The sequence below is a fragment of the Gymnoscopelus braueri genome (assembly GCF_963280865.1).
Source record: "Gymnoscopelus braueri genome assembly, chromosome: 17".
NCBI classification, from domain to species: Eukaryota; Metazoa; Chordata; class Actinopteri; order Myctophiformes; family Myctophidae; genus Gymnoscopelus; species Gymnoscopelus braueri.
In genome coordinates, this window is record NC_137617.1 from 35480789 (window position 1) to 35504846 (window position 24058).

Sequence of the window (24058 nt, forward strand, 5' to 3'; positions counted from 1 at the left end):
TGGGGATATTGCATTTTGAGCTTCAGGTAACACTACTTGTCAACCTAACACAGTCTAAATGTATCAATAGAAGAGCAGGGAGACCACCAATAACCACTACAGATGTTACTAGTTAGTTATATTGTATTATTGGCAATTATGTGCTTTTCATTAGATAGTAGTGCAGAGAGACAGAAAACCAAGACATGTGATACATGACAGGAGTCGGATGCGAAGTTGCGAACTCAGGTCCTCTCGGCTCACAAGAAGCATAGGTCTGTGGACTAACTGGCTGAGTCACAAGGAACCCCCAAGAAGCAGAAGATGCAGGAAGAATGCTGGAAGGGTAAGGGTTAAAAGGGATCAGGTTTTAAGTCCCCATTAAGACCTGAGGCCAATTCTACAAAATGTCTTCAGAATCCTAACAGTTTTTTGAAAAACACTTATGTTGCTACAACAGTGGTTCTCAAACGTTTTCATGTCAAGGACCCCCAAAATGATATGTATTTGGCTGCGGACCCCCATCTCAAAATATTTTGTTCCAGGGACCCCCAGAAGCAAAGATTTGAGTTACAAATGTTCACTTTAAAAAATATATATATTCAAAGATTTGCACAAATGTTCAGAGAAAGAAATCTAAAATGACACAAGATGTGTTCCCGGTCTTAATGGGTTAACCAAATGCAACCTGATGTCCCCATTTTGGGCTGTCACAACGCGTAGACAATGATATTATGATGGACGAGAATATCCTAAGAAAACACTGTAAATAAATGATTACTTTGAGGACAGAAGCAGCGTTTTTTGGTTTGTTTTCTTTCACCTTGCCCTCGTCGTGCCATGCTAAATTACGGTCTCTGCTTTGTAACCAAATTAGATACTGCGAGAAGTCGTGGGCCGTCAACCCCAGGTACCATAGCTCACCAAATTAGAACTGCCAACCGCTCCCGGGGGAATGGTAATTTTCACACCTGATACGCGCCGGGCTGGCCTTCCAAATATGACGTGACACAACAACAAGGCTTTGTTGAGGATCGGATGACTCTTCAATCTGCATGCCCTGCAGGTGCAGATGGCCGCAGGTCCATGTGACCTGGAAGTGTATGAGTCAAGACTATACATACCTACCAGCGGTGGAAAGTAACAAAGTACATTTACTCAAGTACTGTACTTTTTGTACAATTTTGAGGTACTTTTACTTTACTGGAGTATTTCAAAATTTCAATACTTTTACTTCTACTCCATTACATCTCAGGGGCAAATATTATACTTTTACTCCACGACAATTATTTGAAAACTTTAGTTACTAGTTGCTTTGTATATTTTGATTATTATTACAAAACATACATTACCCACTTCAGCCCTATATACATTTCGGCCATTTGAAAATAGCAGATCTACAAGCTCACAATACGTCGCGATGCGACGCATTGTGAGCTTGTAGATCTGCTATTTTCAAAAGATTTTTATACCTTTGAAAACTTGTGAAATGGGACATTCTGCATAATGAGTACTTTCTACTTTTGGTACTTTAAGTACATTTTGATACCAATGCTTTTGTGCTTTTACTCAAGTAAATTTTGAATTCCGGACTTTTACTTGCGAGTATTTCTACATTGCGGTATTGATACTTTTACTTAAGTAGAAAATGTGACTACCTTTTCCACCACTGATACATACACTGTCTGGCTTTTTTTTCAGGTTTTTATAATAAAAACATTTAAAATAGTGAAAATAGGCTCACAAGGCATACAACGTGTTGTGAGCCTGTAGATCGGCTATTTCACTACTTTGTCAATTTCAACACTCTTGTATGACGAAGTAGGGCATAACTAAATTTCACCTAAAAAACATTAAACTGTGAAATATGGAGATACAAGGCTTCTGCCCCACAGCGACGGTATATTAGTCTTGGGTTGTAAGACCATGACATAAACATAAACTGAAATTGTTTGTATATGTGTGTTTCTTTTTTCTTTTTGCCTATGCCACAAAGGACTCCAGGTTTAAAGTGGTTAAGGATAACTGCTGAGAGATTACATTAATAATCCAATATTCATTGTTGATAAGACTGTTGATACTCTATATTCACTATATATATCACTAGTACTCCATACAGTATATTACCAAGCTGTCGAAAGCCTGTTGACACTGTACTCATAATAAATGCATTACGTATTACACAGTGACATTGATTATGATAATGATTGTTAAACTCACAGTATATATCCATTCATATATTCATTGGTGATAGATGTATTCATTCATTTATCCACTGGTGATAGACTGCACATTTATACTAATGATAGACTGTACACATGCTAAACCATTAATTAGAGACACAGTGCAAGATGTCTTGTGTCAGAATCTAAGTCTGAATATTCGATTGATTGATGATTAATGTTTTTATTGTCTCTCGTCTCTTACCTGCTCCCGTGTTTCAATCTAACTCTGCTGTTGCTTCTTTGACGCCTGAATTCCCCAAGGGATCAATAAAGGTTTATCTGTCTTATCTTATTTAATAAAGCTTGTTCATCTTGTTCAGATGGTGCCAGGCAGATGGCAGACTGAAGCAAAAAAACAATAAGTACCACCACCATTCCAACAATAACAAAGGCAACGCTATAGTTTCCCAAAGTTTATAAACGGGCTCAGACAAAATGGATCAAGATAGCGCGTGTGCATATTGATTTAACTTCAACACAAGGCTGACGGGGGGAAAAAGCAAACAAAGTGATTGAAGTCCCACATGGCATTGTTCCCCTCTGTGGGGCCCTGAGAAAACAGGGCAGGCAGCTGCTGTCACCCTAAAATAGCGGTGGCATCACAGCCAGGCGACGAGGACCGTGCTGGCACTGCCGGGGTCTTTATTTGTTACACTGTGAGAGGCATTAAGAGAAGTGAAAGTCAATGCACACCCTGGCACCACGGGCCACAGGTGGCATGCAGCTCTCGTGCCTCATGCGCCAAAGGAGGGGCGTGGGCGGGTACCTCGGGTGGCATCGCATCGGCTAGGTATCCATTACATATGATGCAGGCTACCGAAGAACGCCAGGAATGAGGCAAGCGTTGTGGCATCCTCTGTGTGGCTTGGTGGAAAAAGGGGCGAGGAACGCCGTTTGACTGGCACATCCCTTTAATGCTGACATGACAACCATGAAATACAAAACAAAACCACACACACACACACACACACACACACACACACACACACACACACACACACACACACACACACACACACACACACACACACACACACAAAATGCTTGATGATAAACCGGCAACTTGTAAAAAGGCATGTAAGGTTAAGGGCTCCTAACCACTTCTGGGTGGCTTATCACACACGTCCGCTTGAACAAGCGGTGCTGTGTTCACTCCTAAGAGAACAGAAGCGAGGTCTCGCAAAATGATTCGCTCTGTTGCGCGCTCTCTCTCTCTCTTTCTCTCCCTCTCTCTCTCTCTCTCTCTCTCTCAGTCTCACACGCACACACACCCCCCCCACTTTCATCAGACAAAAAGCTTTTCCATGTAGTGTCGTGGCTATTTGCAATTGCTCATTCAGGCTCTCCAAAAGAGGAGGGGACAAGGGGGCTTGTTCCCCCATGATGAAAACCTTATCCTTCTGGTCCACCAATAATTTAGTTGCAAGGGACAGAGGCCTCTCCTGTGTGTGACATCAAAGTTGGGGAGCAGCAACAACAGGCACACCCTAAACGTGACTCTGATGTTCCCCGTCACCTAATATGACAGACAATCAACGTGTTGACGCGCCTTGCAACGTGACACGTGTTTGAATCCTGTTTGGCTTCGACGGAAACTGCTTAATTCGTTTGGCAAAAGTCCATGCGCTGGTCGGAACATCTTTGCATAGCAGTACAAACAAAGACATATGTAGCGGTGTGAGGCAACGGCATGGCCATGAATGACTCTGCTATGGCGTAGATCCTATCCAATGGGAGTGGGCCAGGGGTTAAGGGGCGTGCACGGCAGGCCGTCTGCCATGCAGGGTGGTGCCAGAGGGTTAGCTCCATGCTTCCATTAATAGCACCACCTTTCAATGGCCAGCATAATAGATACGTGACGTCCCAGTGCCCCCCACGGAGCTCCAGAGCCTAGCCCAGGCGGCCTAAATGTCACTCGGCAGGGGGCTGTCATTTGAGAGGAAACACATTTTTCCCTCCCCAAAACAATGCACGAGTTTGTGTCAGGTAAAACGCGCACGCGCGGGGGGCACACACACACACACACACACACACACACACACACACACACACACACACACACACACACACACACACACACACACACACACACACACACACACACACACACACACACACACACACACACACACACACACACACACACACACACACACACCCCTGTCTTCAGGATCGCATCGTAGAGTAACAGAGTCTGATTAAACAGCAGATGTACTGTATAACATTACAGATGACAGTAGAGGGTTTCTGTCTGGTGGAAGTTCAAATAGCAGACACACCTTTTTGTCTCAAAGCAAGCGTTGTTTGTTTTTTCGACGGGAGCAAACAGCAGTGCGATGACACCTGTGATGAATATGGAGGCTGCACTATCTCACACCACGCTGGCTCTTATATTGTGTCGGCGGGGGGTAAAGTCTAATAATGCATAACTAACCGACAGATGGGATCTTTCTGGGAACCCTGAACTTAGGGAAGCCCCGTCTTTGCACAGGGCCTGTTCGCTGATCTGTAATTAGAAAGTAAACACACCAAGGCCCTGCCTTTTTGCGTTTTTATGGCAGCGCACAGTGAGGGAAGTGCTGATCCCAAACAGATAAGCTTTAAAAGGCAGAGAGAGGTTGGGAGGGAAGTGTCCTCTGCTAATTAAATAGACCAAAGGGCCTAATGTTTGATCTTTTGCTACAATCTGCTGCGACACGACAGGGTTGGGCAGCCCAGCAAATGAACAAAAGACTTTCTGGACTGTCCACGGTGGGTCAGCCAGCACCTGCTTTATCTTTCAACATGCAATATCTAAAGTAGGCCTGTCCCCGACTAAGAATTTATATAGTCGAATCTGATTGGCCAAATGTTGCCTATAGTCGACTGGTAGTCGACTCATGCAAAAAAAATAAAAACTCTCTCATTTGGTACTTGGTGCCGCGCTATAAGCTTGCATATCCGCTATTTTTGAATAACCAAAGAAATCTAAAATGACACAGATGCGTTCCCAGATTTAATGGGTTACAAAGATGTGAATGACACCCAGAATAACCCCTCCTTAGGTTTCAACAGTGTAAGATGGTAGAATTTGTCCTGAACGTCCCCAAGAAAAGCCTTAGAATAAGCATAACATGGTATAACAATAGTATCCTTTTGTAGTCCATCTGGTTGAAATAGGCTTGAAAAATGAACAGAGAGTCCTTGGAGGAGCTTACAGATCATGTGGGACAATGAGAGATATCTAGGAATATAGCTCATCCCTTCTGCAAGCGTGCACACACGCAGGCACACACACAAACATGCGCGCGCACGCACGCGTACAAACAATTTCATTTAGGTTTATGTCATGCTCTTAAAACCCACCAAGACTAATATACCTTCTCAGATGGCCCAGAAACAGGCTCTAATGCGGCCTGCCGGCCTTCTAAACAAGCGGCCGTAGAGCGCACACATCTGCCATGCTTAGGTAAGCTGCCGTTGCCATAGTTACAGACGAGCGCTCCAAAAAAAAAAAGGAGAGAAAAAAAAGAGAAAATTGTGTGTGCAGAGCGTAGATGTAGGTGCCGAGCCACCATCCAGACTGCAGGCTGTTGAGCCTCATTATACACAGGCGTACACACACACACACACACACGCGCGCGTGCGCGTGCACACACGCACACACACACACACACACACCCCCACACACACACACACACACACACACACACACACACACACCCCAACGGTTCTCAACCTGTGGACCGGGGTCCACTGGTGGGCCGTGATGTTAACGATAACACAACATTAATATTGAACAAATGTTACAAATGTTCACTTTAAAAATATATATATTAAAAGATTTGCAAAAATGTTCATGTTTTTTTTCAAAAATAGCAGATCTACAAGCAGATCTACAAGCTCTACAAGCTCACTCGGTGCCACGCTATGAGCTTGTATATCTGCTATTTTTTAACAGCCATTCGATATCTGGTATTTTTTTTATAGCATTATAAAACAAGGCAACATATAATGTCACGATCATCACATTTTAGTTGAAGATTAATTGTTCTACAAAAATATATATTTAGCCATTTATCATTGGAACAAATCAATAAAAATCACATTTACGTTTGCCTTTCAGGCTTTGTAAACAAAGAATTGCACAGGGCAGATAATGACAAATAACTTAAATATAAGAAGTGACTGACAATGACTGATAATCATAATAAATAATGTACTATGGTTAAAGGAAACATACTTAATAATGCTATCCTAACATTAGATCAGCTTGTAGATCAGCTATTTTTTGCTATCTTTCAACAAATTAATTCATAGAGATGAATGGAATGCGTTTCTGACGATTATGCAAAAAATAATTATCTCAAATAATTGCGACCAGGCGATTATGTAATAACTGTCACAGGCCTATAATGGAGCTGATCTGGATTCATCCCTTTACTTCGCTGCGGTCGGGCAGAAACCTTGTATCTCCATAATTCAAGTTTTCGTGTTCTTTTTTTTCCCCGTCAGGCAGAAACCTTGTATCTCCGTATTTCAACTTTTCATGTTTTTTCTTTTCGTAAATTAATGCCTCACTTCATCACACTACCGTGTCACACAAAAGTATTTTTTATTTTTCTAAATTTTTATCCCACGATTTTGTAACCCTATTTTTTCACCCAGTGCCAATTGTCTAAGTAATCCTGGGCGCTACACTCCCTCTGCCAGCCTAGGGAGAGCCTAGAGCCGAGCTCATGCCTCCTTCAATGCATGAGAGCTAGCAAGACGCTTCTTTTCACCCTGTGAAAGTGAAAAGTAACAGTATTTGGATATAGGAGGTTTCCACCGGACAGAGACGACTTGCTGTCAGCCTGCTCGCTGCACAATGTTTGTGTGTGCAGCGTGCTGCCAGTGTATGTACAGTATGTCCAGGGCACAAACCATGGAAACCTTTTAGCACCTTGAGCAAGCTAACAGATGTCAGTCACACTCTGACACTCCCAGTTTTTTTTTTGCTTTTATCTAAAGCTCACAGTATTTACAAGGTGGGGGGAAAAATTATTCTTGTACTCTTTTGGGAGCAAGAAGCTATAGCTGTTTATAAAAATAAATAAAAAGTATTTGCCTGTGTGGGAGTCACTGGAGTAAAGTACACTGTTTATCATCTAAAAATATCATTTCTTTTTTCACTTCACAGGGGGGCTGGTGATAACACCAACAGCTCCACCATAGCTAAGAAGAAAATTATTCATATTTGTTTTGACTGGAGATCTCCCGGTTGGCAGCGCATGTTCCCCTTTTCTTTCTTTTTTTAAAAATCTCCGTTTACATCCTGCCAACCAAAAAAAAACTAACTGCGGTTAGTTTTCATCTCAAATCAAACTTTCTTTATAAAGCACATTTAAAACAACAGAAGCTGACCAGAGTGCTGTACAAGGTTGACACAAACAAAGCATCAACAAGCGGCCATTGGCGCACAGACAAATATGTACATTGTTAAAACGCAGTAGCGGATCGGGTGCAATTAAAAGCCAAAGACAGGGTTTTATGTAGGGATCTGAAAACCCCAATGGACTGGGCAGACCGGATGGGGAGGGGCAGGTCGTTCCAGAGCACAACTCAGCACAACTGCCACTAATATCTTTAATATCTATCTTCTATAATATCTTTATCTTTCCTGACTTTGACAGTGAGAGGGGGGGGGGGGGGGGAAGCAACGCATCTATGATTAACAACCTCCATTCACTGGGCCAGTCAGAGAAGTGAGCCTATATTTGAGAGGTGGGGGGGGTCGGGTAATACACTGAGCACTGCGGCAGGCTTTGGCACGCCACTCCTATTTGCATTATTTCATTTCATTACTGCTCGCACTTAACTCATTAAGACCGGGAACGCATCTGTGTAATTTTTTTATTTGAGCTAAAAAAGCATTATTTTACACTTTGGCTACAAAAAAATAGCAGATATACATAGAGCGGCACCGAGTGCCGCACTACGAGCTTGTAGATCTGCTATTTTTGAAAAACTGTGAAAATGTGTGCAAATCTTTGAATATATACATACTTTTAAAGCGAACATTTTTAACTAAAATCTTTGCTTCTGGGGGTCCCTGGAACAATATATTTTGAGATGGGGGTCCGCGGCCAAATACATATCATTTTGGGGGTCCTTGACATGAAAGAGTTGGAGCACCACTGATAACACAACATTGTGTTTTTCAGAAAACTGATTTAGAAGACATTTGTAGAATCGGCCTCAGGTCTAAATGAGTTAAACTAGCTTTCCTAAGCACTTATGACCAAAACAACCCTCTCATAACAGGGGGAAAAAAGGAAACGAGAGTAAAAAAACAACCCACGGCAGCGACTCGGGGCATAACGGCAAGAGTTTGTCCTTCACTGGATTATTATATAGATCCCCTCACCCCAGCCCGCAGTGCAGCAGCACTGGACAGTAACAGGTTAAAAGAAATTACAACGGGAAGCCACTAATCTCATGCCCTCATTTAATCCTACTGTACAAAATATCATCGCTGTCGGTTGGAAACCTTGTATGTCCGTAAAAAAAACCTTGTATGTCCGAAAAAAAACTGTGTTCCAATGGATCCAATTATTTAGTCATAAGCTCTCAGGTAATATTTTTCATTGGTTCAATATTTATAAAACCAACAGACGGACAGATTGCCTTGTGGGTGGACATCACAAACGTAACATCTGGACTTGTCTGGGTGCACGTGCACCGTTGCTCTGATCCGCACCAAATGTGGCACAAACACTGTGTAGGAGTCTGCCATGAGATTGCTTGATTTGCTAGATTTTGAAAATCTAGTATTACATAATTTTCAAAAAATAGATCGGATCACAAATTTCTTTTGAAAAAAATGGACCGTCTATTTTTGCTTGAAGTAAGGGCAATTCACACTGTGAGCACTATAACTATAAAAAATATAGTTTTAAAAATCCTTCTAAGTCAAGTTTGCAGAGTTCACACCACAACTTTAACAAATACAACCGTGAACGATTTAGTTATACAGTAGTTATCGTTATAGTTATAGTGCTCAGTGTGAAAGGCCGAGCACTACTACACGTCAGGTATATGATATACCTGACGAAGGCCACACCGGCCGAAACGTTGTTATATTGACCGCTCTATTCATACAATTGCCGGGAGCATTAAGACGGTGTGCGGACTCTTTTCTTTTGTTCATGTTTATTCAGTTGGATCCAGCACCCGTTGCAATTCTTGGATGTGCGTGCACCACCTAACCCCTGTATACAATAGGTCATTAATTTATGAAAAACACGGACAAGGTACCATGGCAACAACTTCCGTCAACCAAACGCAATCAGTGAACTGTAAGCCCTCCCGTCCCGCCAGCCTCTTTTCTTTTTCTATTTTTTCGGTCTCTCTCTGTCTGTCTGTGTCTCGCTCTCTGTCGGCTATGAGGGCCTTATGGGGTCTATGGCCTTAATATGCTCCTCAAATCGTCTCTTGTTTGTTTTTTTGACGGCTCGCCTCCAAGCTCCATGCTTCCATAATGGTTTTGATTATTCATCAGGCAAGAAGCAGACGTAAATTCAACTTGGCATCCTGGGCGATATTCCGCAGCTTGTTGTCAGATGCTAGATGTCATTTATAAGGGACTTCTACGTTATACGTCTATAGCAGCAGACTAACAGTATAACAGGGAGGTCAAGCACTGGATCTGGCAACCACGGGTAAGCTTAGGAGAAATCATTAGCTGTCAACTGACTGACAGTCATCACGACTCGGCTTGACAGTCAAAACGGAGGGAACGGTGAAAAGCTTGAACTCACCAGGACTCTGCCTGTCAGGGTCTGAGCAGATATCATGACCCCGGCCCAGTCTTTGACAGAGGTCATCCATCCCACTTCGCTGGCCGCGGGATCTTCCTTTTCAGTGCGCTTGATGCCGTCGGCTGAGATGATCCGAGGTACACCCTGCAAAAAGAAAGGGAAGATACGGTAACAGGTTAGAACAGTAACAGATCTTCAACGTTATTCAGCCCAAGGACCCCTTAGCTGAGAGAAAGATGAAGCAGAGACCCCCACTACTATTATATTGTGTTGCAGATTAAACTTTTTCATAGAGGTCATAGATAGTTGGATTCATGCTAATGTGTATTTTAAGTTAACCTTTTAAACCCTCAATATTTAGTCAACTTGACCATTGGCTCTGTAGTCTGTACTTGGTTAGCTCTTTTTTCCCTCTACACAAACTCTCCAAAAATAGCCGATCTACAAGCTCACAAGGCCTCGCAGCGCGAGGCCTTGTGACCTTGTAGATCGGCTATTTTCGGCTAATGTTCCCCATCACACAAAGATTTGGCGGCCCCCTGTAGTAACTCTGAGGACCCCGTAAGGCTCCGGGACCCCCTGTTGAAGACCCCTGGGTTAGAACATCAGGCAAGCTCTCCAGTTCAGCCATACAACCATTGTACGACCACACTGTATACTTAATTGACCGGGATCCCCCAGGGGGTCTATCTGTACTTGGCCCCCTCATTTTCTCCCCCTAGGCCATTCTCTTAGTCAAAAATAGCCCATCTACGAGCTCACAAGCGCGATGCGTTTTTTCTCCAGATGCTCATCCACGAATAGTGACACTTAGGGTTCATGTACAGTAGTGCAGTGGTTCTCAAAACCTTTTCATGTCAAGGACCCCCAAATTGACACTTATAAGCCCAAGGACCCCCATTTGAAAAGATATGCCACAGGGACCCCCATAAGAGAAGATTTTTACGGCGCTAGCAGTGATTCTCAACCATTTTAATTTCAAGGAGCCCCAGTTTGACATGCATTAGGCTACGGACCCCCATTTAATGGCATCTCTGGGACCCAAATTTATATTGTACAATCAATGTTAATTTAACTCAGAGAGCGTACAAATGGAACCAAATGGACACGTTGGGGTCCATTTGTACACTCTCTGAGTTACGGACCCATAGGCTAAGGGTCCATTTGGTTCCTAACTATCTATCATTTAGCTGGGGATCCCCTGGAACTCCCTCAAGGACCTCTGGGTGTCCCTGGACTCCACTTTGAGAACCACTGATGTATATGTTACAGGTAAATTGGCATTCCAGGTAAATTGGAAAAGGGGCGCTTGTTTTCACCGCCCCCCAGGCAATTCTGTAGAATCAACGCTAGAGGGCAATGCAAGCCAGACATGAGCCCCACACCGCGCACGCGCACACACACACACACACACACACACACACACACACACACACACACACACACACACACACACACACACACACACACACACACACACACACACACACACACACACACACACACACACACACACACACCCTTTTTCCATGCAGTTGAAGAACAAGGGGGTGAGGGGGCGGGGCTGGCGGGCTATGTTAGTGCAGTGAGTGGCAGTTGGGGCAAACGCAGTCCCCACAACATCATTTACGATTCTGTGCCTATCGGTACATAACTCGGACGGCGCTTAGTCGACTAGCAGACCATCGGCCGGTCGCATCGGCCGGTCGTCGCGGGCACTCGCGCCTGGAGGCGCTCGGGCGCGACTCCTTGGCCTCAAGGTCTGCTGAGTTGGCGCGCCTCCGTCATGGTCCAAAACTATACTTTATCGGCGAAAAAAAGTAGTCCGCGGTTGTTTGAAAAAGTAATGTCCCAAGCAGGAGTCAAACCCAGACTCTCAGTGGTAGTGGATGGGGAGTCCAATGATTATCGAAGTGCGCCACTGAGGCTTCCTGGTTGCTATGTTGTTGTCTCGCATCAAAGCCCCGCCTCGCAGCCCCGCGCCTAAAAACAAGCGCTCCCCTTCCAATTTACCTGGAATGCCAATTTACCTGTGACATATACACAAGATTCTTCATATTGTCTAGGTCAAGGTGCGCACACACACACACACACACACACACACACACACACACACACACACACACACACACACACACACACACACACACACACACACACACACACACACACACACACACACACACACACACACACACACACACACACACACACACACACACACACACACACACACACACACACACACACCTGATAGAATGACAGGCAGAGGAAGATAGAGAGAAAAGACTCTATAGCAGTGTATCCATGGCAGCCACAGAGCTGCTGCCTGGTCTGTGTGCTCCATCCAGTGAGTGGGCTGTCTGCGCTGCTGCGACTGGCATGAATCACAGGGCAGGAAATGAAGACAGGATGCAGGAGGTCAGCCTCTCTTAACTCCCCGGATGAAGCGATCCACGCCACGGGCACCTCAAGGCTATAACACCATCACTATCGGCCTCTTTGCCCCGTAACCTCCTGCTGCTCCCCCTGTGCCTTAATGGTGTCACGCATCAGTCTCCCAGGAGCCTTTCTCCAGCAGCCCAGGCACGTCACGCAACAATCACTTGGGACAATTCACATGATTTCACACTCGCCACCAGAGGTGATGACAATAAAGAAAAGGAGTTCAGCACTAAGAGGGGGAAACATTAATGGCTCTATAGGGATGGTGCCAAGACAGGTCTGACTGAGGCAATCTTTTTATTGGTCCAACTGGAGGATTAGTCTGAATATATAATGGTGCCGCTGCTGTGTTTTATTAGCATGCATGTCATCCTCCAACGGCCAGCTCTGATCAATATGTTGTTGCCAGATCCCCGGACTGGCCAATAAGAATCCATTTCACTGACTGACTGACTGACTGCATGCTGAAACATGCATGCATAGACTGACTGATTGATAGACGCAGTCACAGCATTCATCAGCCGGTTGGCCTAACAACGAACTAACCAATCGCAGAGCAATCATCCCTCCAGGCTATGGGATCATGTAGTCTATCCTCTGTTATGCGGCCTAACCGTAGATCATGTCATACAGTAGATACCACTGTATGGATCTATAACAACGTCACTTCAGGCTAAGGGTTCAAAAGCTTGGGAGAATAATGGCGGGTTGTCTGGAAACCATTTATATTTCCACTACATATAGTCCAACAAAAAACTGTGATTTTTATCAAATTTATAAATAGCTTGGCAATCATATTTAATTACTGCTACGCAAACGATGCTATTCGTTGTCAGTCGAATCACATGTTGCTAATTCCAAATATCCACTATACTTAAATACAGTCAAGAGAAACTGTATTCTCGCACATGCAAGAACACTAACTAATGTAGTACAGCAGGTGAACTGTATTATGTAAATCTTACAATTAGATTTAGACAACATAAGAAATAAAATGACTCTAAGCCTACAGTACATCTACTAGAACCACATTTGTGAGATAGTACTGTACCATTATATCATTATGGGTGTGCTCATTTGTTGGGCAATTACAGCAATTAATCTTGGTATGTAGGAACAAGAGCAGCTTGTTCAGATGGTAAGCCCAATTTACTGTCTCCTCCTGAAATGTCAATATGTGTTGAAAACTATATTAGCAGCAGTGCACCTGGTTAAAAAAATTTGACTTTATTACGAAACTGTAGTCAGTGTAGTGTTTCTCATAAACTGATAAACTGGCAAAGTGAAGCTAATAAATATGGAAAATTGTCCCTCCTGTGCTTCAAGCAAATTAGATCATATCTGTCATTACTAAACTCCTTCTCATTCATCATGAAACATTAAGTATGGGGCCAAACCAGACAACGTTTGCAAAACTTAGTCGCTTGCTTTGCACTCCATCATCAGACATTCACCCTGTCGTTCGTTGACTATAGGGACCATGCCATCTTACTCTGATCTTGCACGCTGGATAAGAGCGTCTGCTAAAAGGTCTGCTAAATGCAAAATCGTAAATGACTGTAACGTCTTAAGGGGTTTCTTCAGGAAGTGTTCATACAGGAGAACAATTAAAGAAGCAAGTAAAAGCCAGAGGAATTGCTCAATAACTTCCACGTTATTCACAGGAACTGGCATAGCAAACCAGCTTCCTGTCATGGGAATTGAATGCAATTACTGTAAATGAAAATGCTTTGAGTGGATGATCATATAACATATAAAGACAGGCCTCACTGCCAACCTGGATCCCTTCCAGTAAGCATATAGAGCAGGGGTCTTCAACGTTTTCAGGCCAGGGACCCCCAAACTGATGGGGAGATGGAGCAGGGACCCCCTACCTCGTAGGGTGGGGGGGCTACAACGTATATTGTATAAAATTGTGTTTCATATGTATAAACAAATGTATACAAGGTACAGTGAGTAAAGTGGCCGTACTGTCATTTATGCGAACTTGAGATTAACTGAGAACCAATGTCAATACTATCAACAATCTGTCAATTGCACAATAATCATGAGTCACTACTGTACATCCAATACGCTCCACCTGACTCGGTCCCATCTGGAAAACAAAAACACCTACGCCAGGATTCTGTTTGACTTCTAGCTCTGGTTTCAACACAATCATTACTCAGCAGCTGGCGGAGGAGTTGAGGCTGCTGGATGTGGTCACCTGCAACTGGATCTTGCATTTCCTGACACGGAGACAACAAACTGTCAGCGTTGGCAGCGACAAACTGGGGCGGCCGTAGCTTAGTGGGCGGAGACTAGAGGCCGTCTGCTGATAATCAGAAGGTCACCGTAGCTTAGTGGGTAGAGACTAGAGAGGCCATCTGGTCATCAGAAGGTCATCAGTTCGCCCCCCATGCAGCCTGCCCGGTATACGTGTTCCTGAGTAATACTTAAACACTAACAGCCCCCCCAGTCCCCACCGAGTGCTCATCATGAGCATCTGAGTGGCCATCAGCTGGGTGAAGCTGCAACTGCGGGATCTGCCTTAAAAGGAGTCGTTCACCCCAAAAATTACTTATTTTCTATCAATTAGACACCCCATGAAGCATTGAATTCATGGAGATTTTTTTAGTTTTTGTCGCATTCCTAAGCCAATAATTTGATGACCGGCGGAAAGATGCTTATTAATGTATCCGGTAGGAGACTCAAAGCAGACACTTTGAGTCTCCTACCGGAAATACACCCGGTCATCAAATTATTGGCTCAGGATTAAGTCAAAAACAAAAAAAATCTCCATGAATTCAAGGCTTTATGGGGTGTGTAATTGATAGAAAATAAGTAATTTTTGGGGTGAACTATTCCTGTAACACATCAACAATTTTCTCTGGTGAGCACGCTTCAGGGCTGTGTCCACCAGGTTGTTTTTTCCTTCCTAAGCAATTCCTGTTTTGATTAGTTTTCGGTGGGAGCGCCGCATATTTATTCTATACTGGAAACACCAGCAGCGTGACGAGCTGATGAGCGTCTATTCCGCTACTGCACGTTCACGTTCACGTCTGGCATCTTGTGTTTTCAGCTTGGGAAAAACACTTTGGTGGTGCTCACAGCCTTATTGTTCACTCTGCTTACCTAGCTAGCTATGGCTACTCTGCTATATTTAACAGCAATAACAACGTTTTTGCAGATGGTGGTATAGGCCTCATCAGATATGAGGACGAGTCTGCTTACAGTTTGGAGGTGGAGAAACTGTGCATTCTAATCTACCGTACATCAGGCTGTTGTACAGTAGATTAGATTAGAATGCACAATCTTGCCCTAAACACTGTCAAAACCAAGGAGGTGATTGTGGACTTTAGGAAGGCGGCCCCCCATCATCAGCCACTGACCATCAATGGAGACCACCGCCCACAGCCATCATCATGAAGCCCCAACAGTGGCTCCACACCCTCTGCAGATTAACTACATGAAGCCTTTTAATGTCTCTATTCTGGGCATGGAATAATAGCAACATTAAGGTGAGAATAGCAGATCTACAAGCTCACAACAAAAGCACCAAGTTCCCTGGGGATGTTGCTGACTGATGAGCTGACCTCCATGCAGAAACGTCACTGCCATCACCACGCCCACATGAGCCCAGGCGTTCCTATCCTGGGCGTGGCATAATAGGTCAACATTCGATGGAAATAGCAGATCTACAAGCAGACGTGTCATATTACAACGTGCTTGTAGATCAGCTATTTTCGGCAAAGATTTGAAGTATAGGGGAAATAAGAGGGGGCAGAGTACATAGTAGAACCGTGGGGGACCCCGAAGAATGAAGTACTGTATATAGGGTTTAAGTGGTTAAATAGATCAGTCCTACCCACCTCAGAGCCATCTTTCACCATGGAACTATCCAAAAGTGGGGTCCAGGGACCCTTTGGGTGGGTAGCCTGGAATCCAGACCGATTGCTACGAATCGGTCTGGATTCCAGGCTATACCTTCTGGGTTCCTTGAGTTATGGGGGTACTTGAAATAATAAGTTTGAGAACCACTTGATCTAAAGTGCACTAGCCTACTACCGCGTCACTTCCTGGTTTGACAACAGCAAAGCGGAGGGAAAACAGACACCAACTGAAAACAGGACAGTGAGAGAACAGCTGAAAAGATCATCGGTGCCTGGCTGCCATCCCTGCCGGACATGTACCGCACACATTGCATCCGCAGAGCTCCCGGCGTCATCGGTGATCCCTCCCACCCTTCCCCACATAATAGCCTGTTTCCAGTGTTGCCAGATTCTGCGAGGGAATAAGCAACCATGAAATCTATGACAAACAAGCCCAAAATAATATTTTTGTAAGACTTTATAGAAAAATAAGCCCAAAGTTGCTTTTAATAAGCTGACATGGCAACACTGCCTGTTTCTCTCCATGCAGTTCGGCAAAAGATACGTAGGAGCATCCGCACACTCACACACTAAGACCCCACATCGGGCTACTGAACAGCTGAACAGACACAATTTTAAATGACCAGAGAGTATGCCCTGCCCTTCAACCACCCACCCCCCCCCCACACACCCACACCCACACACACACACACCTTTATGGACATAAAAATAAATCAAGTAAAGTGCACTTTATGGACTCGAAAGACTTGTATTGTTTTATGGACTCTCGTTTTAAACCACGACTGTTTCGTATACGTTTTTATTATTAACTTTATTGAATCGTTTACTGTATTGATCGTTTTTTGTATATTGATTTTGCACTGTTTTGATCTGGGTGGTTTTAGTTGGAAACAGTATTTTGTTTTTACGGCGTGGCTCTGCAGGAGGCTACCTCTGTCTATTAGAGGGTTGGTGTGTGTGTGTCTGTGTCTGTGTCTGTGTGTGTGTGTGTGTGTGTGTGTGTGTGTGTGTGTGTGTGTGTGTGTGTGTGTGTGTGTGTGTGTGTGTGTGTGTGTGTGTGTTGGACAGATCAGCTACAAATTTCGTATGCACACTGACAGTAGGCCACAGAAGTATAACTCCACTCATTTTATTTCACGTTTTATACTATCTATTATTACATTTGAGGAAAGTCAGCCCTTCCAGTGGTGCGACTGAAGGCACTTCGTTTTTAATCATTTGTTTCGCCGAAATAACGACAATAACATCTCACATGTCACTACAACACCAGTCATAACGTGCGCAATTCATTCACGCAGTTATTCGTCCACTTCTCATTGCTCAACACACATTTGCCCCCTCACACCATAATTAAATCCGTCCAACAAAAAATTCCCCACACATTACCGACACACCGGAAGGTGAGACCTTTTAGGAGCCTCAAAGACGTTGCCAGGTTGCGCGAGAGTAATACGCAATCTTCTCCGTCAATTTTCCTCCGGACGACAAAAGGCCAGCAACAAGCCACCAGGTTGATGCCAAAAACACCACAGATGGGGACAGACACGCTGGATCTATATAAATAACATACCTATGCCTATGGACCTTTCAATATATTCTACATATACATGTTATATATTATTAACAAAGGCTAACCTCTTGCTAATCCAACGTCACTTCTAATAACTTCAACGCTTACAATAACCGGACGTGGCAACACTACTACGCACACTCACACCCCGCCCTGTTGCTACAACGACCATCACGGCATCACGGTCCCCAGTCCCCATAACGTCAGACTTTCCCATTGAGCCAACACTACTCAGCGACGACGTTGCTTCTCAACACACAGACTTCTTCAACAACGACCAGCTCACTGGAGTAACGTGAACCGTCTCTAGCGAACCCACGGTATAGTGATCCCCCCATCGAATGTTGCTGCGCATTAAGTAGGCTACTTACGGTAGGAGTTGCTCCGTGCGGGCGAAAGGTCCTGAAAGATACATAACGTATCTTATTCAATCTTCTGTTGTATCAACACGTTACTCCAGTACCAGCTCCACGTCTTTCGCATCCCCGCTCCACTCAGGTCAGTCCCAAGTCGGCCCCCGCATCGCCCCATCATGTAGACCAGGGGGGTCCCAACCTTTCTATTCATAGGGGGGGGGGGCGCTACCCACCAAGACTCATTGACTGGCTGGTGCCTGCTATTTATATGTTAGGAAATCACTACATAATTGCAACGTCACGCATTACTTCATCTGAGTTACATCTTCCGCCAGTTGCACTTCAATGTTCACATGAAATGATAATCCAGTTTAGTCTTTCATTAGCGCTGGCCAGCAAAAATCAAAATACAGCGTGTAGTCGTGTGACGGTAAACACGTTGCAGGGATCAAGGATCAAGACACCAAGGACTCGACAGTGATGTCACTACTATGCGACACGGAAGTAGCACGGCAGAAAGGTTCATATGTGTATGAAAGTGCATAGAGAAATTACAAATTAAAGGACATGTGAGACTTATAAGCACAGCCCACATCTGTACACTATAGTAAAAATAAATTTTTATCAAAATGTGGTTTTCATTTGATAAATGTTTTTGTTTGTTACTCATTTTATTAATGTACTACCGTAATTAGTAAATCACTTTTAATTGTTTTGGGGTTTTCTTTTATGTTAAAAGGAACACAAAAATAACACAAATCTCGTCTTAACCAACCTAAGCAGTGCAATCAGAAGATCTGTGAGGAAACCCAAACAAAACGAGACTTTTTTTTTTTTACATGTCCACTTTTGTGGAATAACAGCCTAAATCTCATACCGCTTTCATCTGCATCTAACAGTATATACTTAGCAGACATTATGAATGTGTCAACATCGACTGTGGTCACTTCATTGGGGGGATGTTAAATACATTTAATTGGCATCACACTGTTACTTCCCAGCCGTTTAATGACCACATCTAAAAATGTACTCGTTCATTGTGAATTTTTAATGCAAGAGAAGGGAAAGTTCAACTATAAATGGCCAGCGGGTGATATAGTATATGACATGCCTCTGTCCAATTATTCTTGCCAAGATTCCCTTGTGAAGCTGAGATGACTAGTTTCAGCTTAGGGCTAGAGGAAATTAGGTATCTTTCATGTGAAGACATGAAGTCTCATTTACTTGGACTTCTATCCTAGATTCCGTTGTGCAAGTATTACAAAGAATATGGTAAAATAATAGAAAGGAAAAATGTATCTAGTATTCATGTGAATGTTGATGACAGACGTGCAATTTAGCTTATAGATATATCACAGAAAACTGTCACAGAAGACAGCAAGTATATGAATAGTCATTGGAGCCATTCATGCACAGCATTTCCACTCTGACATTGTGAACATAGTCTCTAAATTTAAATTCGACCATGCAACCTAAATCTAGACCCTCTGAAACTTTATAAGCATATTGCTCCAGTGTAATAATTTCTCAAAGGGTACATTAAGCTAGAATAGAACATGTGGCCCATGACACATTTTCAGCAAGTCAATGAATTATTAAAAAATGTATTAATACTCATCACAGCATCTCAATAATGAATCAAGACATTATCTACGGGGTAAGACGAGACAAAGGACACATCCAAATTTAGAGTGGTGATATATTGTAGTCTGGCATGTGCTCTCCATCTACTCTGTTGCTTCAGAAATTAACCAGCTTATGCGCGCGATGCGAGAGTGCGGTCTTGCCAATGCCGACTCGGGACTCCTGAATCGCTGCCCTCCACTCTCTCCTATCTAACACCAGGGTCTTGAGCTCTACAGTGTTGTTAGCTAAGCTGTCGCACCTCAGTGCATCTACGTACTGTAGGTAGACGCACTATCTATGCGCTATCTTGCCTTTCCTGGCTTTGCCCTGGGTTTGCTCCCATAGTGTCAGTTTGCTTGCCACTAGTTCCGGGTGCCTGACGCAGTGCCCTGCCAGCCTCATCCTTTTCTCTCTGACTTTGTCTGTGACCCGTGGTAGGTCACCGTAGAGGACCACATTTCTGATGTGGTCCGTCCATGTCACACCTTGTGCCATTCGTAGCATTCTTGTGTAGACTCCATCCAGGGCCAGCTTAAAGACCTAATGAAATGGCTTTTTGCGACCATAATTGCGACATATTTCCTGAAATATGTCACAAAGGCTGGAAACAGAGTCTGGGTGTGTCTCTCAGCCAATCAAAGTCTCAGCCGACCACCCGTCCCCTCGTGCTATGGGATCTACAGTAAATGCAACTACACACTGCCGTGATGCAGTGTGCGACGCATCGCGAGTGCTTCGCACACTGCAACAAGGTAGAGACAAATCACGTTTATGTTACTGCAATGCCTATTTCTCACCTCAAATGTTTTCAAATACTTATTTTAGCGCACTGTTCAAGTTTAAAACGAGAACATTTGTAACGCACCGTCCGGCCAGCATCTTGAATTAGATTAAGAAAACAGTGGCACTGCTCTCTACTGTCTCCATAATGAATCTGCTCTGTGTGGAAGAGGGACATTGAGCTATGGTATTGGCACGCTGAGCTATGGGATCGACGCATTGAGCTATGGAATTGCCAGGTGAACCTCATCTCCATTATGACCACGGAAATGCTCTAAAAGTTTTTATTTCAGCTGGTCTTAAGCCCTATATACTTTGTCGTATGACACATGGCAAAAATAGCCAATCCACAAGTTCACAGACCAGCTCAGTGGCCTTGTGTTTTAGAGTGTCTGCCCTGAAATTGGGAGGTCGGGCTGAGTCATAGCCAACAAAATGACAATACAAATGGTAGCCTATACCCAAAGCCTGCTTGGCACTCAGCATCAAGGGTTGGATTGGGGTTAAGTCCCTGCGACACACTAGAATCATGTCAAGTGGGGTGTTCAAGTACATCATGGCTGGGGGATGTCCTGTAGCAGTACATCAAGCCGCCTCACGCTACATAACCAGGACAGGCTCCTGACCTAAGTATGGGCCACATAGCTCGGGTGGTTCCCACAGCTACTTACTTACAAGCTCACAACGTGTCATGAAGCGACGTAAGTGTAAGTGTTGAAACTTTCCTTGACAACTTTTGACACTTCCTGTATGGTGCCCCAGGAAGTGTCAACTTTTGACACTTCCTGTATGGTGCCCCAACACCATAATCAGTATACTGTACATAGGACCTCGCTGGTTATTATCAAAACAATTATATACAGTGCATGATGGGAGGGCACTGATACTGCAATTCATCTCAACAATTAAAGGAGGCTGTGCAGGCTTGCCGTTAGGAATTATGGACTAGACCCCCCCCTCGCACACCCTCAGAGCAAAATGTGATTAAATGCCTTACTGTCAGCTTTTTAAGTCCAGTACGCTGTTAACATCAACTTAGCAGGTAGGGTATTACAACGTTACTGACCACCCATAACACAATGATGGCAAATGAAACAGGTTCTACAGTGAATGAGGAATTTGCACTTTATAGCTCAAAGGCTTGCGCTGCGCACAGGTTGAAGGTCAGTGGCAGACGCTGTCATGCACATCACTCTGAAAACATGTTTACATCATCCATCAAATATAACAGAGAAATAATATCTCTGTTTCGAGTCATTCATTTCGACACCATTGAGATGATGAAGGCTAATAGCAGAAGCACACACACATGCACACGCACACGCGCCTATCCAATCCTTAACTGAACTGAATAATAGGGTGACTCACCCCGTTAGAAGTGATGCCGTTCTAACAACACTAAGTAGAACGGTGGAATTTAAACAGAGAAAGTTGTTGCTTGGCTGCAACAAACTGTTCAATAACCTTGCAGTTGGCAACATATTTGGTGCTCAAGTGCAATTTGAGTCTCTCCATTCATTCAACATACCTATATTCTGATAGTAATCATTGCTATATAGAGTGTTTGTTCAGTAGCGTGAGTACTGTAGAAAACAGAAATTAAATGTTCAGGTCGGGATACCAATATTATCCAATCAGGAGAAAGAACTCATACAGGATACCGATACAGAATAAACAAGTGAAATTGGAATTGATGTACAGTAACAAAAAAACTAATTAGCGGACACATTTTCTACTGGAACACTATTACATTGAAGCTGATAAATGGATACTCTCCCTTGATTGGCTGAAATTGGCAACCCACTTGAAAATGTATTTTCTGTTAATTAAAGAGCTGGGGAGACGGTGTTAAATGGATACAGTAGGTGATTAGATTGCTTGTGTGTTCCTAAGTGGTGATCACCGCAGGGTGTCCAGAACTATATCATTTTGACTTTTCTTTGTGCATGTTGAAAAACAACACCATAACATGGCATAGAATCATCAGTAATCTCACAATATGTCACATGATAACTAACAATAATGGACAATCAGCTGAACCCCAAAACTGTCAAACACACCCAGCCAAACTCAGCATGTATCACTGCTTCACTGCAACTCGCTTAGCATAAACAAAACTTATATGGTAGGCAAACTTACATCAAAACTAACAACAATACTGTATTAAGCAGTCCAAAACCAACACAAAGAAAATGAGTGGATGTACTGTAGGCTACATTATGTTAATACCAATGCCAATCAGTTTTAATAGTGCAAAATCAGCTTCAGCTTGAGACTTCAATGGATGGAGAGACCCCTGTTACTTAGTCTCGAGAGCCAGACTGTTGCCTCCCACAATTTTCGGTCATACAGTCTGGAGCAACGGAAGCTCTGAAAATGATCATGCGATAAAGCGGATGTGAAGCCGCCTCCCACTTCCGTTTCGTCTTTACAGTCGCACAAATGTATCCTAATATAAATCAAAATCATCTAAACATATATACTGTAGCTGGCTTCTTAGCAGAAATGGAAATAGATTCAGATATATGTTCGTGAACGAAAACGACGAACAGATGACAGCTTCCTGCCTCGGATTTCGGGAGGTGTAGTTCCAGTCTCTATAACATTCAGAGATTGTGGAATAGTTGCCTGGCTACGTGAGACTACCCGTTACTGAACACATACTTTATACCAATGATTACTATCAGAATATGGAGCTTTAACCATTTCACAAAGATAAGGTTTTTGTTTTAATTAAAAAATATCACACTCTCACACTTTAACTGTCATTAATTTTTAAATACCCACTCACCAACAGAGCACATACATTCTTTTTGGGCTATAATATCTTGAATAATCTTCATGAAGGAACATGAGTGACACACAAAAGGTCAATCAGTTTCAGATGCGTAAAAGGACGCACATGATGCACAAACCTACGCCTTAAAAATAAGAGCAATTTAGACTGCACTATTTTCACAATAACAGCGGAAACAAACTGAAATGTGTTTTTATGATCGCAATACAGTACATTATTTAGTCTTGATCCCATTTAAGTTCAATCACAGACATTTGCAATGCCCCTCCCCCCTGGCCTGGGAGGGGGGACATCTGCTGTACCCTTTATCCCCCCCTGTCGGCAGGCCTGGGCTGTGGTAAATTGACACGCATGACCCGTGGAATCACATGCTAAAATTAGATTCTAGTCATGGTGTGTTATTAATGAAAGGCTCACCTGCTGATGATAAGACATATCCATGAATGATTCAATGTAGCATATCAGTAGTGTTACTGAACGTACTGTAACAGAGCTAGTAACACTAGTTAATTTATTTAGGACCGTCTAGTCAAGTGTCTACAGTGTAGACACAGGGGTATCAAAACCACGTTTTGGGGGCCAAATGCGGCCCCCAAAGAGGTCCAAGGCGGCCCCAAAGAGGTCCAA

General features: G+C 43.6%; 1 protein-coding gene across 2 annotated transcripts in view; it reads right to left on the reverse strand.

Annotated features, from left to right (window-relative positions):
• The window catches only part of LOC308103994 (calcium-activated potassium channel subunit alpha-1-like), a 142724-nt gene that overhangs the window by 109982 nt on the left and 8684 nt on the right, over nt 1-24058 (reverse strand). For both annotated transcript variants that reach the window (XM_080454235.1, XM_080454236.1), the window contains exon 2: nt 9986-10129. In XM_080454235.1, coding sequence (XP_080310361.1) covers nt 9986-10129 — 144 coding nt within the window. The remainder of the gene's footprint in view (nt 1-9985; nt 10130-24058) is intronic.